Source organism: Schistocerca americana, chromosome 5 (assembly GCF_021461395.2).
Source record: "Schistocerca americana isolate TAMUIC-IGC-003095 chromosome 5, iqSchAmer2.1, whole genome shotgun sequence".
NCBI classification, from domain to species: Eukaryota; Metazoa; Arthropoda; class Insecta; order Orthoptera; family Acrididae; genus Schistocerca; species Schistocerca americana.
Window position 1 is genome coordinate 393,044,647 of NC_060123.1, and position 18,169 is coordinate 393,062,815.

The 18,169-nt window shown below is 43.7% G+C and overlaps 1 protein-coding gene across 1 annotated transcript in view; it reads left to right on the plus strand.

The window, feature by feature from the left end:
- LOC124615995 overlaps positions 1-18,169 on the plus strand; it is a 193,057-nt gene that overhangs the window by 122,185 nt on the left and 52,703 nt on the right. Inside the window, exon 4 of the mRNA XM_047144204.1 lies at positions 14,848-15,061. Coding sequence (XP_047000160.1) covers positions 14,848-15,061 — 214 coding nt within the window. The remainder of the gene's footprint in view (positions 1-14,847; positions 15,062-18,169) is intronic.

Here is an 18,169-nt window from a genome sequence, read left to right on the forward strand (position 1 = left end):
AGAGTGGTTTGTGGAGTATAAACCGAAGCAGAGCCCGACTCCATAGCCGAGTGATTCTGACACGGTAGCTCAGCGTGATCGGTCAGAGGACTGGCTGCTCTCTGTAATAAGAGAAACTGAGTAAAGTACAAGGTGTTTCAAAAAGAATATACGGGTTTTAAGGCATTGTAACACATATTACATTCAGCTTATAATTATAAATAACACACCAAATGAAAGGGAAACACAAACATCTTTTCTTAGACTTATTCAGTGTGAACACCGATTACACATCGAGTCGATAGGCAAGTTGTTCCGAAACCCTCATCAATTTGACAGGAGTAGCTGTTGCAATAACACTGTTTCTAAAATCGGATAGATCAGCTGGTATCGGAGGCATATACACATGATCCCGTCAGGTCGTGTGTGAACGTGGAGGTTATGCTTAAAATGCCGTGTCAATCGGTCCCTTGCGCCCAATCTACCTGTCAGATACAACATCGTTTAACCAGTCGCTTACCGAGCTATGTCCGTGAGGCAGCACCCATCTTCCTCCCAAATAAAGACGCGTTGTTCCGCTTCTTGCCATTCAGTCACGAGCCTTAGCTGTAGCACATCAAGATAAGAAACGACAGGTCTATAAGCTATCCGCGGGTGTATTTCTTGGGGCTCAGCGTGAAAGAAGAGCACTCGTTCAACACGATTTTCAGTCACTCTTTGTCAGTCCATACTCTTCCCATTGCGCACAGGTATACAAACAAAACTGTTTGAGTTGATCTTTCATTTGGTGTATTATTTACACTTGTAAGTTGAACGTAATAAATGCTGCAACGTCTTATAACCGGTATGTTCATTTTGAAACACCCTGTATTTAACGACGAACTTGAAGGGATGTCCTGTGACGTTAGCCCAGACCAAGTGCCGAGAATAATGACGAACAAATTGGAGAGAGTGGGAAGGAGACAGAAAGAGAGAGAAGTGATTAGCGCCGATAAATACCATGCGAGAGGTCCGGGTTCGATTCCATGCTGGGTCGCATAATTGATCCATTCATCCTCAACGACACGCAAGTCGCCGAAGTGGCGTCAACTAAAACCACTTGCAACAGTCGACCAGTCTGCTCGACGGGAGGCCATAGCCACATCTATTATTGAAGCAGAAGCTCAACAGATATTTCTGATGAAATGAAGTAATTTTTCAATTTCATTTTGTCCGATTTAGCTCTTCATTGTTACTGACCCAAGCAGTATTGTAAGATGACGAAATTAATTGTTGTAAAAATAAGAGATGTAACTGTAATCAAATGAAGAAGATGGGACATAATCGGTTAATAATAGCAGCCTTACACTGGTCAGTGGCTTGCAGGGTGTAGACGGAAAGAAGATTCTGGTTGACTACATTTGACTCCTTTTTAACAGGAAGCGTCTCGCTGTTTGATGCTGCACTGAGCCGCCTTTAGCACGTGTTCACTTGGCCCCTAGTTAGACAAACTGGGCCTCCGCAGCAACCATAGTAGCGAGTTGTTCATTGCGCATTGTGTTAACAAGATGCGCTGAGGAGCACGCGAGAGTGGCCTGAGACAATGCGTGCGAGTGGAGGGGAGCGCCGCGCGACGTGCGCAGACAAAACACGACTGGCTGCCGGGGACGAGGGAGCAAATTAAACGGTGAGCCCGGCTTCGGGCTCACTCACCCCCGTCCTCTCCCCACCCTCTCCCTCGTACATAATTGCCCTGCCATTATCGTGGAGTGCCCGACCCCCTTCACAAGGAGTGGAATTACATTGTTTCGGGAAGTTCTTCAAAGTAGAAACAAAATAGTGGTAAATATACCGTTCTTTTGCAGCACGCTACCCAAGAAAGTCCTGTTTCCCCTTTGTAAGCACTTCAGTGTTAATTACAGACCCTTAACGGACCACTGAACCGTTGGGCAACTAAGTGACCCAATTCGCAGGAACGAAGAACACGAACTACCTTAACTTCGGAATTGGATGTGAACATAAGTATCTATACTCTCTAGTTTATGTAAAAGCAGTTCTTGTGGTGAAATTCAGAATATTGGTTTTAGCTGTCGATCATAGTACCACCGAAGTACTGTCGACGAAACTATATCGCTGTCTACCGCCAACTATGGATGTAGAATCGGAATTTCATTTCCATTCATAGCAGCTCCCTTATAATTACATTGTAAAGTAATTGGAAACAGTTCTTTTCCGAAATATGGGAACTCAGTTATTACTTCATGATTTCCGTATCCAAGTTCGTAATTGAAACAATTATTGAATATATAGAATCTTGGAAAGATGACACAATAAACTCACTCTTTTACTCTGATTTCATAGTGGAAAGGAATATAAGATAGACAAAATGTTAACGCTGGCAAACAGAATTAAGACAAATTAAATAACCAACAGAAGAAAGGAGTAGAAAATATTTTTTTGCAGTGTGTTGTGAGAGCATCTTTCCAGTGAAAGGGAACAATTACATTTTGAATGCATGATGCTCTGATCTTGCACAAAGAAACATCTTTCACCGATGTTGGAAATTAAAAATAGAACATATTTAAACACACCTGAGAAGTGTTTTCTTCCAAAAATAGACTTTTGTAGCTTGTGAGTTAGACAAATGGTCTCCGTCGTTTGACGCAGAATTGATGTCACATAAGGTTTTCTTCCTGGCAGTTGCCGACTGAAGTTAAGCTTTTAGAGTTTTGTGGTGTTTCGGAGAGTTACGTAGAATGTTGAAGCATGTCAACCCATTTTTACCAAAGCATAAACGCTACACCAGCGGCGAGTGGGTGGTGTGCACAGTAGACGGCTGCGTAGCTCCGTCACCAGACGCTCTGTTCACTGCACAGTTCAAGCCATCAGTATGCGCCGAGCAGCAGCCACAAACGCTGCCACCTCAACTGATTCGCCCGTGAAGCGCGAATTGCAAAGTGTTACCCGTTACCTGCAAACAGAAGGGACCAGCACAGCAGAAATTCATCGAAGAATGAAAGATGAACTTTGGTGCTGTGTGTGACTTCCGGAATTGTTCTGATTCCTGACAATGCCCATTCTCGCATTACTATAGTCTGATTTAAAGCAGATGTCACTTGACGTTTGCGCTGCGAAGTTGCGGCGTTACCACGTCAAGCACTAGCTGGAGGCAGCCGCCTCAGCGCATCGCTACCCCTGGCGATAGAAAATCGTTTGAAAGCCTGTATCTTCCACAAAAAGTAAGTAAAAGATTTCAAACCCACATATGATGTATATCTCTACAATGTCTCTCAATCTGTCAAATATCTATTCTTAATTTTAATTAGGACAAGAGTTACGTTAATTTGACTGAAACCATTTAAATTCTCGATTTCGCAAACAGCTTCTAACTTATCATGTCATTACTGAAAAACTATTGGTGTCACAGCAAAATATTTTTTTCCATTCATTACCAAAATAATGCACTCAGCAAAGAATCCTTAAAAGTTTTTGTAGTGAATCACGTTTCCTGTATATAAATTTCTGAAAACAGCATTTTTAAGCAACCCTATCAGGACTGAACTCGAAACAAGTATGACGTTTAAAATCTCTCTCTCCTATAAATATTACGTAAATATTTTGAAATTTACGTACAGTATCGGTCTCAGTTGTATCTATAAGAAAATCAAACGTTGTTACATTAACTATTGAGGTGTGAGAAATTTTCGCGTCCGCAAAGTTTTCTTCTTTAGATTGCAAATCTCTAAAACTATTACACACATTGAATAACATCTTGGTGTGTATACAAACTGAAATAGAATTAAAATTCAGTCTAACTTACCGTAAGGAGATGACGAGAGCTGGCTAAACAGTATTTCTTAGTCTCACAACAAAAATTAGAATCAACCGAAGTAAATTCACAAACAATATTTCATGGCAGTAAGTACACTACACACTAATCAGGCCGCTTAATTCCATGTCAGAGTCAGTCGAACTATCCGTCTCGCTGCTCGTATTGACAGATATAATTAAGTCTTCGACACTTTGTTGTAGGATACCTTCATAGTCCCATGCGTCCTGTATCACTCCTTCCACGTGATGTACTACAAAAATGGTTCAAATGGCTCTGAGCACTATGGGACTCAACTGCTGAGGTCATTAGTCCCCTAGAAATTAGAACTAGTTAAACCTAACTAACCTAAGGACATCACAAACATCCATGCCCGAGGCAGGATTCGAACCTGCGACCGTAGCGGTCTTGCGGTTCCAGACTGCAGCGCCTTTAACCGCACGGCCACTTCGGCCGGCCGTGATGTACTACCTTCTGCCAGTCTTCCGATGTCACAATTTCAACTGCCTCTTTCAAAAGGCGTTCCACTTCGGTTAATGTGAATTTCTTATTTTCTGCAGCAATATGCCGTTTAACCTGAGCCCAAATCAGCTCTATTGCGTTGAAATGGCAATGGTAAGGAGGCAATCTGAGCACTTTATGCCCGTATGTTTTTGCTACTTCATCCACATTGTAAATCGGGTTCTTTGGCTTGTGTTGCGATACAAAGTCTAATAATTCTGCCCTTGTAAAATTACTGTCGAACTGCATCTTATGTTTCTGTAACCAGCTAACAATGTCGTTTTTCCTCGTTGCCTTTGTGGGTGCTTTGTCTTGTATTACTGAATGATAAGGAGAGTTATCCATAACAATGATAGAGTTATTTGTTAAGTTCTGGAGCACACAGTCTTCAAACCATTTCACAAAAGTATTGTGGTTCATCTCTTCGTGGTAGTCGGAGGTCTTATTTGAACTGAGTAGCAGCATACAATTGGGAATGAAACCTTTTGAATTTCCGGCATGTGCTACAATTTTCCTTTTTCCTCTGCCGATCGGAGCTGTCATACTTCCGCTGATGGTACCGTCTGTCCAGCCTTTTTTTAAACTGTGTCCTGCATTCACCCACGTTTCATCAAGCCAAACGATATCATCAAAATTTGTCCCCACTAATTCTCTAAGAAAGCGGCATCGCCAGGCTGCAATATCTTGGCGTTCCATTAGTAACTTTCTGCCAGAGTTGGTTTTATAGCGAAATCCTAACACTTTCACGACTCGTAACAAAGACGATTTACTACCCTGAAACAGGTCAGCCGCTGTGAGCGTAGCATGTAGTTTTTTGAGTGTTGGGTACTCCTTCCTCGAATAAAATGCTAATATTTGACGACGAATGCCATCTTCCTGAAAAGAGTCAAGTTTTGTGACCCTCTTCTCTAGTCCCCTCCTTATCCCAGGTGTATCCAATTTAGATGATTCACTTGAGCCTTCTTTCGTGAATTTCTCCTTGTAGTTTCTTATTACTGATCGTTCGCTAACTTGCAGAGCAGCTGCAGTTCGCTCCACCACCTTATCCAAAGTAACGAGAGGCCCTCCTGCATCCCTCTCTCTCTCAAAATACTCCCTTAAGGAACACACGCATTCACACGCCTGACTGGGTACAACGACACCATGTCCGCCACTTTTTGGAGGTTTCCGAGGAGTGTGCAGCCTCGGCCACCCTCTCTTGCGACTGCTTTCATCAGATATCGTAAACACGCGAAGCTACGAGTCACTCAAATCTCTCACCCGCACGTCTACAACGGCTCGCTGAGGACTGGCTGGTACAATGCCTTAGTCAGCTCAGCAGAGCGAAGTGCCAACGCAGTGGCAGCCGACAGCGCCGGCTGCCATTGGTTTATTGGTGGCGGGAGCCCTGCAGCCGTGCAGCCCGTTGCCTGTCAAGTGACAACTACTTTAAATCAGACTATACTGCTACCCAACGGTTATTTCAGCAGTTTTTGTCGGACATTTTTGATCGTCCACCAAACAGTTCCAACCTGATTTCCTTCTTTCCTTTAAGTAAAGACATAGCTGTAACGGCAACCCTTCCAACGGCACGGATCATTTCTATTTATTGGTGGCCGACAGTTAATACAATTGCCTCAACCATCATGTGGATTCTGTCGAAAAGTTACTGTAAGTGCACACAGCTTCTAGTAAGAAAATAGTTTTTATATGCATTTATTGCTGCTGCGGTTTTGTTGGAGGGGAGGTCTGTCATCGTCGAATAGCTACGTTCGTTGATATATCACAATTAGATTGTGCTCTTCTTCTTACGCCGTCGAAAGTCGTTGCTTCCAGAAAGAAGCCCGCGAAAATAATTATTTGGTCATATGCCTATTATCATTAAATAGCATCTCAGTATACTTTAATTATCTGACAGATCGTTTCATTAATTATTGATTCTACCTCCTCGCACTGTATACAAGAGATTTGCACGTATACACCGAATATTTTATTTACTGAACAATTCTCCACGTGCTGTGTATCCCCATACTTATCACCCTACTGTTTCTACTCCCACCTAATTCCTTACCATTTACCAAAAATATATTTCTGTATCTCATGCAATGTGTCTTTATCTGCCCCATCGGTGCGGAGCCTGTTGACTTACCAGTAAAGTAATAATTGTTTTATAACTTTCTACAGTTATTACAGGATGAACGCACAGCCAGATAAAGAAATATCATGCTAGTGTTCATGTGACTTTTCTCGCAATAAAAATGTGTATGAACGTCTTGCTAAATTGCGTCTCTACTTCCCAATATATGTGTCAATAAGCATTTGCTATGTATCATTTGTCGTAAATAGGGCATATCGCTCATTAGCACATCTTCCGTTATTAAGTATAACGTCCACTGTTCTATAATTTTATTTTTTATGCATACGTTTCACCCTGCCCTTGACACAAAAAATTGCTGTAGAATTCAGAAAGGGGAAACGTTATTACCATAATCACGACAACATCAGTCTGACAAGCTCTACAACAATGAACATCGTAAGTGGTGACTATACCATGAACTGTCCATACGAAAATGTCGGTGGAGGTTATTACAGAATAAGAAACATCGTTTTACGAGTAATCGCGTCAGTCCGCTGAGAGCACACCATTCATTTACGAGAGCAGCAACTCGAAGCTATTCTCCACCAGCGGTGACTGGGGGGTGGCGGGGGGGGGGGGGGGGCGAAGCTCAGTTTTCGTTGCTTCAGAGGGATTCCTATCAGAGGACAGGCCCTTAAAGCCGGTTGTTCAAGGAAAATAAAATACTACAGGGTATGTGATGGCACTGTCAATACGTAAAATTTTATGGCATTTTGTCAACTGTTGCAAATACATGAAATGTATCGACAATTGCGAATTTGGACCACCATCAGTTGTGTAATGCAATGACGACAATGAAACTTTGTACTGGACCGGGATTCGAAAGCTCGTTTCCTGTTTATCGCGTGTGGTCGCTTATCAATAGGTTATTCAAGAGGACTCTCGATCATACCCGATCATCCACATGTCGTCAAAGATGTGTCGTATCGCACTGTTGCAAATACCTTCCTCAAGGTATTTAGCTGATTAGTAAACGCCATTTGCAACAGTTGCCGAGAAGTATGAATATACTAGATATTGGCAATGCGGTCTCATAGCCTGAAAAAGGTTTTAGACTTCAACAATGGACGCGGAAGCCCGCGCTTACATCATTACCTAAATTTGAGGACATATTTCAATTTCCCGATGCGTTATGCTGTCTTGAAAATCACAGGTCGAATAGATAACGAACGTCTTTAAGAAAGCTAAAGCTTCGGTGGTGTATGTTTACCTTCCTATAAGAGTCACGTAAGCTCTGGCACGGTAGGATACTAACAGCAGAGAACGTAGCCGTAACTGAAGGTAATCTTATGACGGGCTTCATATATATATATATATATATATATATATATATATATATATATATATATATATATATATATATATATATATAGGGTGTCCCAGCTATCTTGTCCACCCAAAATATCTCTGGAACAATAACAGCTATTGGAAAACGACTTTCACCGGTATCAATGTTGGGCTGGGGCCCATGAATGTACATATTTGGAAACATTCTAAAACATAAGTTTGTGTTAAAAAAGACATAGGCTTTCGTTTTAGAATGTTTCCAAATATGTACATTCATGGGCCCCAGCCCTACATTGTTACCGGTGAAAGTCGTTTTCCAATAGCTGTTATTGTTCCAGAGATATTTTGGGTGGACAAGATAGCTGGGACACCTTGTATATATATTTAAAAAAATCCATATTTCACAACATAATGATAATTATACAACATTGACCCACCACCTTAGTGATTAGTGGGTCCTATATTTCTACTTCTTTATACAATAGCAGCTTCTACATTTTACTTAACTACAGACAGTTCTACGATTATTACTAGGCAGACTACTTCTTATTTTACTAGTTAGCATAATTCCTAGTTACTACAAAAGGTTAGTACTAACTGCCTGCAGCGTTACAGTTGTGCCAGTGTTAGTATAAACCTACTTAGATGCCTTGCTCATAGAGCTAATCCCTATGAGCATGCCCCTGGCACAGGGCAGGCAAGGGATAGTTTATCGCTGCAGGTTCCTAATTTACTATCCTATTCTAATTGATTAAATCTATTTCCTATTCTACGTCATAATCAGTGCGTTGTCTCTATTCGGTATAACCCCAGTCCCCCTGGTCCTGGCCGTGGCGGATTCCAACTGTAAGTCGACCTGTCCACGAACAGGCGGTATGTGACTGGGGCAGTGGTCGCAATCGGTGATTTCTCTTTAACTATGCATGAAGGTCTCTCAAAAAGGTTTTTAATACTTTTTGTGATACCTCGTTTGCTAGCGTATTCAGTCTCTGAAAGGTCTCCTCTTGTCTTAAAAGGTCATAGGTATTTGTATTTGGTAGTTGTCGTCTCAATGTCCCGGCTACATCATCGAAAAGGGGGCACTCGTAAACCACATGGTCAGGAGTACCCTCCGGTGCGCCACTGTCGCACGCAGGCGTCGCCCTTTTCCCAAACCGACTTAGGTAAGTCGGATATGGGCCATGACCGGTGAGAAAGTGGAACATCCCCCGAGTTGGCTCGAAATACTTCATTTTTAATCTTTCCTTGACATCTGGTAGGAACTGAAAGGTTCTTCTACCAGTTTCGTCCGGCTCCCATATCTCCTGCCATAGATCTACCCCCCTTTCCCGTATCTCCCCTTTTTCCCTGACTGGTGCCCCATAATTTCCTCTACCTTGGTGATATTATCCTTTTTGGCCCAGTGCCATGCAGCCTGTTCCCTAATCTTTATTCGTGCGGTAGCGTTCTCGCTTCCCACGTCCGGGTTCCCGGGTTCGATTCCCGGTGGGGTCAGGGATTTTCTCTGCTTTGTGATGGCTGGGTGTTGTGTGCTGTCCTTAGGTTAGTTAGGTTTAAGTAGTTCTAAGTTCTAGGGGACTGATGACCATAGATGTTAAGTCCCATAGTGCTCAGAGCCATTTTTGAACCTAATCTTTATATCTAAGGGACAGAGCCCCATTATGATTAGCAGGGCTCCTCCTGAAGATGTTCTATAAGCTCCCACTCCTTTGTACTCTCCTCACCGTCATGGCAGGCACCACCCTCGTGAGCCTGTGAGCCCAGACTCTCGAGCCGTAACCCACTATTAACGTCAGTATACTGTTGTGATATAGCTTGATTAAATGAGGTGGGAGGTGGAATCTCTTGTGTCCTATGGAAATCAGGTTATTTAATAATTGTAGAGCTTTCTGGGTTACGGTTTCTATGTGCTTTGAAAAGTTCCAACTTTCATCGATGATGATTCCCAAGTAGCGCGTTTCTCGTCTCCGAAGAACGGGCGTACCGTCAATTCTCACAGTCGGGTTTCTCATTAACTGTCCTTTAAGTAACAGGTAAGTCGATTTGGTTGGTGAGATAGCCATTTTGGTGTTACGGCACCATAGTTGTAGTTTGATTAGTGCTCTTTCTATTTTTGGTTCTACGTCCTCTCGACTTCGGCCGCCGACCAGCAGGAGGAGGTCGTCAGCGTAGGCTATCACCTCTAGCACCTCTTTGCTCTGTTGCAGGCTATCCAGAAGAGGCTTCATGTGGATGTCCCAAAAAAGGGGACCCAACACGGAGCCCTGTGGGCAACCCTTGGTGATAGTTTTCCGGACTTTCCCGCTAGGGGACGATATCCATACCTTCCGATCCTCACAATAGCTCCTCAAACACCCATATAGCAGCCCTGGACACTCCTTCTGCCGAAGGCAGGAGAAGAGCGAAGCCCACCACAGGTTGTCGAAGGCGCCACTGATATCCACCATGATGCCAACTACATACTTACACGAGGCTGAACCGCAGACCTCGGCCGCCAGGGCGATTCCATCAGATGCCGATCGCCCCGGCCTAAACCCGAATTGCCTGCCGCTCATCCCCTGCAGCATGCGGTGAGCAGTCAGTCTGTTCGCTAATAACTTTTCAAGGAGTTTGCCAATACTGTTCAGCAGGCAGATGGGCCTGTAGGATTTGGCTTCAGCAGGGTCCTTCTCGGGGCCTTTCTTAATAATTACCACATTTGCTGTTTTCCATATTTTTGGAAATTTGCCTTGTCTGAGGCATGCGTTATAGAGATGTGTAAGTGGGGCAACTAGCCGTGGGGCTAAGAACTGCACCACCTCCGCCACAATGGCGTCTGGCCCGGGGGCTTTTCCTTTCTTTAAGGACTTGGTAAGAGCAGCAACTTCCTCTTCAGAGAAGGGGAGGCCCGCTTCGTCATTTACGTACCTATGAAGGTCTTCATTTCGTAATTGACGCTGCTCTTCGGTGTCGTTATTCCTGTCATCGTCAGGCAACAGCGATCGGAGGAGGACCTCAGCAGTTTCCTGCCAAGATTCCGTCATTCCGTCGCCGTGCCTGAGCGTTGATATCATCGTTGGGGAGCGAATCTTTTCCCTCACCAATCTGTATGGCACACCCCAAGGATCGAGGGCCAGCTGATTGGTTACAAAATTTTCCCACCTATTTATTCTGGTTTTCTGTAGCTCTTTTTGAAAGTTGTCCTTTGCCTCCCGGTATAACTGCAGCCATCTTTGCTTTTCCCACCAGACGACACTGCGCTGGTAGTGCTTCCTCAGTCTCCAGACACACTGACGTAGTTCTTGTAGCTCGGCTGACCATGGTGCCGGTGTGGCCGCCACGGCCCTCCTCCTGGTTGGTACGGCCGCCTTAATCGCCTTTGTTATTGCACGTACCAGTCCCTCGGCTCTGTCGTCCACGTTAAAGTCCTGTCGTACGTCTCCTTCTGGTAATGGAGGAATGTCGCACTCTCTGGCTAGGCGTTCCCAGTCTGTTTTCCTGAAATTTCTTTGGACTTCCCACCCCATGGCCCAGCGGCACTCTCTATCTCCTACAATGAAAGTGATTAGATTATGATCACTGGTGGTGGCATTGTCTTCCACTCTCCACTCTTGTAGCATATTCACTGCGTTTGGCTTTACCAACGTCACGTCAGGGTTAGTGCCCTGTCCTCCTCCAGCCACGTAGGTGGGGGGATTGCCTGGTCTGTTTGCCACACACTAGTTGAAGAGCCATTATCATTTCCTCTGCTTTACCACCATTTTCATCCCTTGTGCCACTGTACCATAGGGGGGATTTGGCGTTTATGTCAGCAGTTATAATGATTTTGTGTCCCCGCAATGCCGTGGACACTCTCGCTAGATGATCTAAGTGTTGTTCAATTCTATCTCCGTACTGAAAGTACATGTTGATAATGATAACAATTCCCGTACCCACGACTGAATTCAAGTATTAGCTATTATGTCTAACGTAACTAGAATGAAAGAGAACGTTGTCTCAAAAGCTTAATTTCAAAAGCAACAAGAGGTAAGTGATATTTACTTGTTGTAGGTTTTATTAAACCATTAACTAATCAGTCAAAGAGAGAATAGGACCGCTTATTTTCAGTAGCCACTTTTTTCCTTCTATAAGATAATACAGCGTTCTCTGCCCATGAATTGTGCTACCTACAACTCCTTCTCAGATAGCAAAGCTGTTTATCCAAATTGAAGTTAGACACTTTTAAAACACCCTTCCTCTGCACTACACCCCTCTGCAGCTGCCCTTGTTTCATCCACACTCTGCACAGGTTGAAGCTCTAGTGTTTAGTCATGGGCAGCAAGTAGCAAAGGCTGGTTACTCAGAAAGTAATATTTTTGATAAACTGTAACACATTTATATCTCAAAGCCGCTTTGTTTCCTATCTCCTATCTTCTTTTTCTCAAAGGAAATTTGATACGATAGTAACACCTATATTTAATTGACTGCTCATTAACAATAATTAAATCACCAGACGAATGGACTGAACTCAGTTATTACTGTCTTTATGTTGGACTGGTTTCCGCTAAAACAAAAGGTAGAATTAAGAAAATCTAGATGTAACGAAAATGACCTTTAGTAAATCTTTCAATGTTCAATATGAATTTACGCAAAATTTATTTAACCAGACAAAATTTAAGACTCCGAAAGCAGTACTTTTGATTGAGTAAAAAAATAGTGAAGTTTCTGATACACCATTACACAGTGAGAAAACTTAATAATAATAAACGAATGAAACAAACTGGTGAATGAAGTGGCTTCCGTACGAAGTACCGAAATGGCACTGTGCTGCTTCCACCTATTTGAAAGAGATATTGCCATAAAAGAGTCAAATGGAGGTGACAACTAATCGCTTGCCATCCTTAAAATGTACACACTAATTCACTGGGGAAGCAGAGTGACACAGATAAAATAAATATTAGAGCACAGGCAGGCCGTTGCAAGAACACGCGCGTCTGAACACAGTAACAGGATTTTCCCAGAGACAGATGATCACCAGTTTCGATTACGTCGGCACAATCCCAGCATGTAATAGTCCGAAGCAACCTCTTGGCAGCGACAATGGATGAGCGGTGCCATAACGTACAGCCCACTCAGGGGTTGCTTGGACCACGAACTTCCATTTAATCGTCCAGTCAATAGTTCGTTCCACATCACGGAAGAGGCGCTGCTAGCTGTGCGTTGCTGTTCAAATATCTTTTCATCCACCAACTGCCGCCCCGGTATCCTAAGCGAAAAGCGTTGGATTCTCTGTCTGCATAGGGCAGACCAGCGCTAAGTACACACAGCCGCATCTCCTGGTGTCCACACGGCAACCGGAGACAAGATACGTGCAGCAATGAAGTGGAGTATCTCTGATCGGGGCCAGAGCCAAATTGAGCCGCAACACGGCTCACAAAGTAATTGATTGGTCAATACTTACTGTCTCTAACCCACCGGACTGTTATACTCCTTTCAACTGAATTGGCAGAACCTGGAAGACTTCGGCTGCCAATGCTTTGTGTCTGACAGCGGCCTCTATGAATAATATGTAATAAGAATACATTGCAGTGTAAGCCATACAGCAATGCGATACTCATTACATTGTTATTTTGGTGCTGTCACTTTGTTGACTGTTGCGGCGTTAACCCCTAAAACTCGGTTCTCTTGATTTTCTCAACAGTGTTCCGCGAAAAGAAGGTCGACCTCCATCCATTGATTCCCGTTTGAGTTCACGAAGCAACTCGGTAATACTAGAAATGTTGATCGAACCTACCAATCGCACTATTGCTCTATACGCTGTCTCGTTTGCCGATGAAGCTCATTGTTCTAAAATTCTCACAATTAAACGAAATGGACTATTAACCGTCCCTAATACCATCCTCACGTGCTCGTGCATTTCATATCGCTTTGAAACGTCACCCCTCGATACTTAATCTCTATGACTGTGTCAAGCAGCACACTACTAATGCTGCAATCAGCTTTCGAAAATTAGAGGATTATTTTTAATTCGTATAGACATTAACTTAGTTTTTCCTACATTTAAGACAATCTGCCATTGATCACATCAAATACAAAAATTGTATCTTCCAACAGTTACTCAACGACGACACAATGCCATACACCACAGCTTCATCAGCAGACTAGCAGATTGCTGCTCACTCTATCACTCACATACTTCACGTATATAAAGGAAAACGATGATGTTCTATACGGTACGAAGTCTTCGAGCCACTCACATATCTGATAACCTATTTCGTATGTTTGTACCTTCGTTAACAGCCGTAGCGTAACGAACGCTTTCGAGAAATCTAGAAATAGGGAATCTGGCCGTTGTCGATCATCCATAGTTCGCTGTATATCATGCGAGAAGAAGGTCCATCCGAGTTGCGCACGAGCGATGCTTTCTAACACCACGCTGACTGATGCATACGTAATTTATTATATTCGAACTGAGAATATGTTCAAGAATTCAGCAGCACACCGATGTTAAGTATTCTGGTCTGAAATTTTTCGGGCTCGTGCTTTTTCCCTTCTTCTAAACAGGAGACAACTGCGGTTTTTTCCAATCATTCGGGACTTTATGCTGGGCCAGAGAGATCTGTGATAAATGCAAGCTAGATTAGTGACCAGTGTCGTAGAGTACTACTCTCTATAAAACTGAATTAGGACTGCACCCGGACCTGGTGTCTTGCTTGTGTTCACCTCTTTCACCTGCTCCTCCGTGCTAGGGATGCCTAGTATTGTGTCCTCCATACCACCACCGCGTTTACACCGTGTTACATAGCTTCTTCTGGCTGCGTTGATCAGTCCACGCTGATAAGCCAACATATGAAGTGACATTATTCACATTATGATTATGGGCATGTCGAAACACGATCACTTCTGTCTGGGCTGATTCCACACAGCTGAGGGCACTTACGAAGCACTGAACTGCTGTAGCGTGGATCAGTGGAAGAGATTCATATGACCACCTGGTACTACTCACACAGCATTCATAACTCACCAAGGCAACCAGTGCGATCTTCTGAGGGGAAAATCAGTATTTCGCCCATTGACCTTATCAAATGTGCAAAGTTAATAATGTTATACGTTAATGTCTGAAGTTCACAGTTTCATTTAGTAATTGCGCTGTGGGAAACCTGAGCTTACCCGACTGTTCCATGTGTTCCGCTGGCAGGTGTCGTGGCTGCACCGGCGGCACGACGCGCTGCAGCTGCTGACGGTGGGCCGGCAGGAGTACAGCGCCGACCAGCGCGTCACGCTCAGCTTCCGTTACCCCGGCAACTGGCGGCTGCGCATCGAGTACGTGCGCCTGCGCGACCAGGGACTCTACGAGTGCCAGGTGGCCACGCACCCGCCGAGGGTGCTGCGGATCTATCTCACCGTCACCGGTAAGCAGCCAGGTCTCGCAACTTACGCAGTGTTGAGATATACTGATGAGCCAAAACATTAACACCACCTGCTTAATAGTGTGTTGGTCTACCGTTGGAACCCAGTACATTAGCATGGATTCTGGAGGGACGACACCAAATGTGTACGCACAGGTCACGCCAATCCCGTACAGCAAGAGCCAGTGGTTTATAAGCACTGAGTTTGCGACCAATAGCATCTCAGATGTGTTCCGGAGGGTACAGATCAGACCAATTTGATAGGCTTGATATCAACGTGAGATCAATTTCATGTTCCTCAAAGCACTGCCGCACGATTCTGGTCTTGTGCCACGACCAGGTATCATGCTGCAACGTACCACCACCCACAAGGAAGATATCAAGTATGGGGGATGCAAGTCTGTAGAAGAAAGGTCTAAGAAGCACTAGAGAAGGAATGGAGGAAGAGACCACAAGTAAATTAGAGATGCGCTGTGTAAGTTTGAGCTGCGTGAAAATGGTAAACAAAAGGACGGTTTGGTTCCAGCAAACGAGTTGTGTGAAACAGAACAGTGCTTTATTATCTCTCCTCCTCTGGTCGTGAGTGAGCTAGTGACAAAAGTGATAGTAAAAGTTAGAGAGGTCAAGATGAAAGCAAATTATGTTAGCGGATGATTTCACAATCTGGGGAAAAAGGGAGGAGGAGATTCAAGACCAGCTGGACGCTTAGGAAGGAGGTGTGAGACAGTATGTGATGAAATTTAATGTAACTAACGTGAGATCCTGTGTGCATAATAACCCAACTAACGGAATAAAGACTGGAGGTGGACAGATGAACAAACTATAGAGTGGCAAGTACTTGGGATGAGTGATAGAGGGAAATGGAGGAGATGGGAAAGAGATCAATGGACGTGGCAGACAGGCAGAAGCATTCACATGAAGTGTTAGAAGCCTGATTTGGAACACAGACATCCCGAATGTAAAGTAAACGAGTAATGTGAAGAAGTTACCACATCTCAGTACATGCTTATGCAGCTGAAACATGCGTAATGAACAAATGAGATGTAAGCAGATTACAGGCATTTGAACTGAGTTTCTTCAGAAGTAGGATATGACTAGTAATGACAGACAGGATGAGGAATAAAAGAATGAGAGAAATAGTGACATAGGAACCCTTGTTGAATGGGATAAAACATTAGGGCTAACATGGAGTGGGAACTTAAGGAGAATGGAAAACAAGAGAATTTCCAAGGAGCTACATCAAATGAGGAGCCGAGGAAACGGCTGAAAGGAAGACCACGGGATGCATAGCTAATATGTGTGGAGGTGTTTGTTGAAAAAAGAGGCGAGGACTGGACCAGATTGAACACAAAAAGATGGTCCGCAAACAGGACTGGATGTTAAGGCGTATTTCCAAACAGGCCCGGTCTGATGATGGTAATGATGATGATGATGATGATGATGATGATGATGAGGGAGGCAGTTAGCCCTCAATAACACTCACGGAAACCCCAGCTGTCATGATGCCATGGTGTGTTTGGTTACTATCACAGCTGCCATGGAAACCCTGGTTAATGACCCCATCCCCATTACATAATACCCCTTCCTCCCTTGCCCGTGTACGATCGTGTCGTATTTTGTATTTCAAGCAGTCGTCCGGGTGAATGACAGAGTATCCTGACGCGACCATTGACCAGGCGCAACAAGAACGGTGAGTTGATATCACGCTTTCGTATGAAGCAGCTACACAGCAATCGGCATTCACGATATCGAGTTTTATGGATCGATACGGTAAGTTCGTTGATTTGAAAAAAAGCGTATGGGGCCGGAAGATGGCAAAATGAATGGCCGAAACTGGTTGCTTTCAGAATAAAATAAAATATCTTAAAGTGTACGGCTGTTGGTAAAGTTTATTGAATTGAAAAAAGGAAAGTGTTAATGTGACAAGATGGCACTTTTCCATTGAGCCACGGTCGAATATTCTTTACTCTGTCGTCAGATTTGCCACAGATCGCAGCTTACCCCGTTTAGCCTAGTTCGCAAGTCTCCATGATCAATGATCAGGCGTGGATGCCCCGAATATAGTCGCCTACTTTTGGTTTCACCGCCCTTCAGCTACTTTCCGTAGATGATCAAGACAGTATCTTGTAATGACCCGACAAGCTCCGCCGTTTCCGGACTTCATATGTCTGTAGATTTCCTCTTTTGGGGCCCTTATGAGCTCCTGAACTAACCGCCCTTAACCTCTACTGCACTTATAGACTCGTACTTTTCTTACCGCATTTTTTTTTTTTGTGTGTGTGTGTGAAATCTTATTCGACTTACCTGATAAGGTCATCAGTCCCTAAGCTTACACACTACTTAACCTAAATTAGCCTAAGGACAAACAAACACACCCATGCCCGAGGGAGGACTCGAACCTCCACTGGGACCAGCAACACAGTCCATGACTGCAGCGCTTCAGACTGCTCGGCTAATCCCGCGCGGCTTACCGCATTACAGGCCTGCTACGTCATCAGTCAGCATTCAACCTCACGATGGGCAATGGTCATAATGTTTTCTGTCGTCCGTGTATCTTGTAAATACAAATAGCCAATGATCCCCAAAGTTATAAAAATTACTCTTTCCAAAAAAGGAAAGTACTACCCGGTTTCAGGACATATGTCCTAACTACAGATGCGTATTAAAATGTGAGAGGATGCATAACTCAGGTTAAAATAAGTTAAAATATGTTGACCTATTTTAACCTTAATTATGCAACCCTCATGGACTCACATTTTAATGTGCACCTGAAGATGGGACATATGTCCTGAAACCAGGTGGTGCTCCCTTTTCTAGAAATAAATAATTTTAGCAATTGTAGCAAGTTTTGTCACTGACATTGGGTACCAGTTGCGGACGCCCCGTGAAGAGAAACGTGTATGAAATACAAATTGGATGAATTCTGACTGTCACATAACATTTTTTTGAGTGATCTGTCCTTCAACTGTGTTTTCCTGTTTCTCGTTAAGGTTTTCATCTCTACATACTTAACGCATCCAACATCCGTTACGATGTATTTTCTTTAAACTTATTTGCGTAATTTTTGAAGAACGTATCACAGATTTGGCAAATGAAGCCTGGGACGACAAA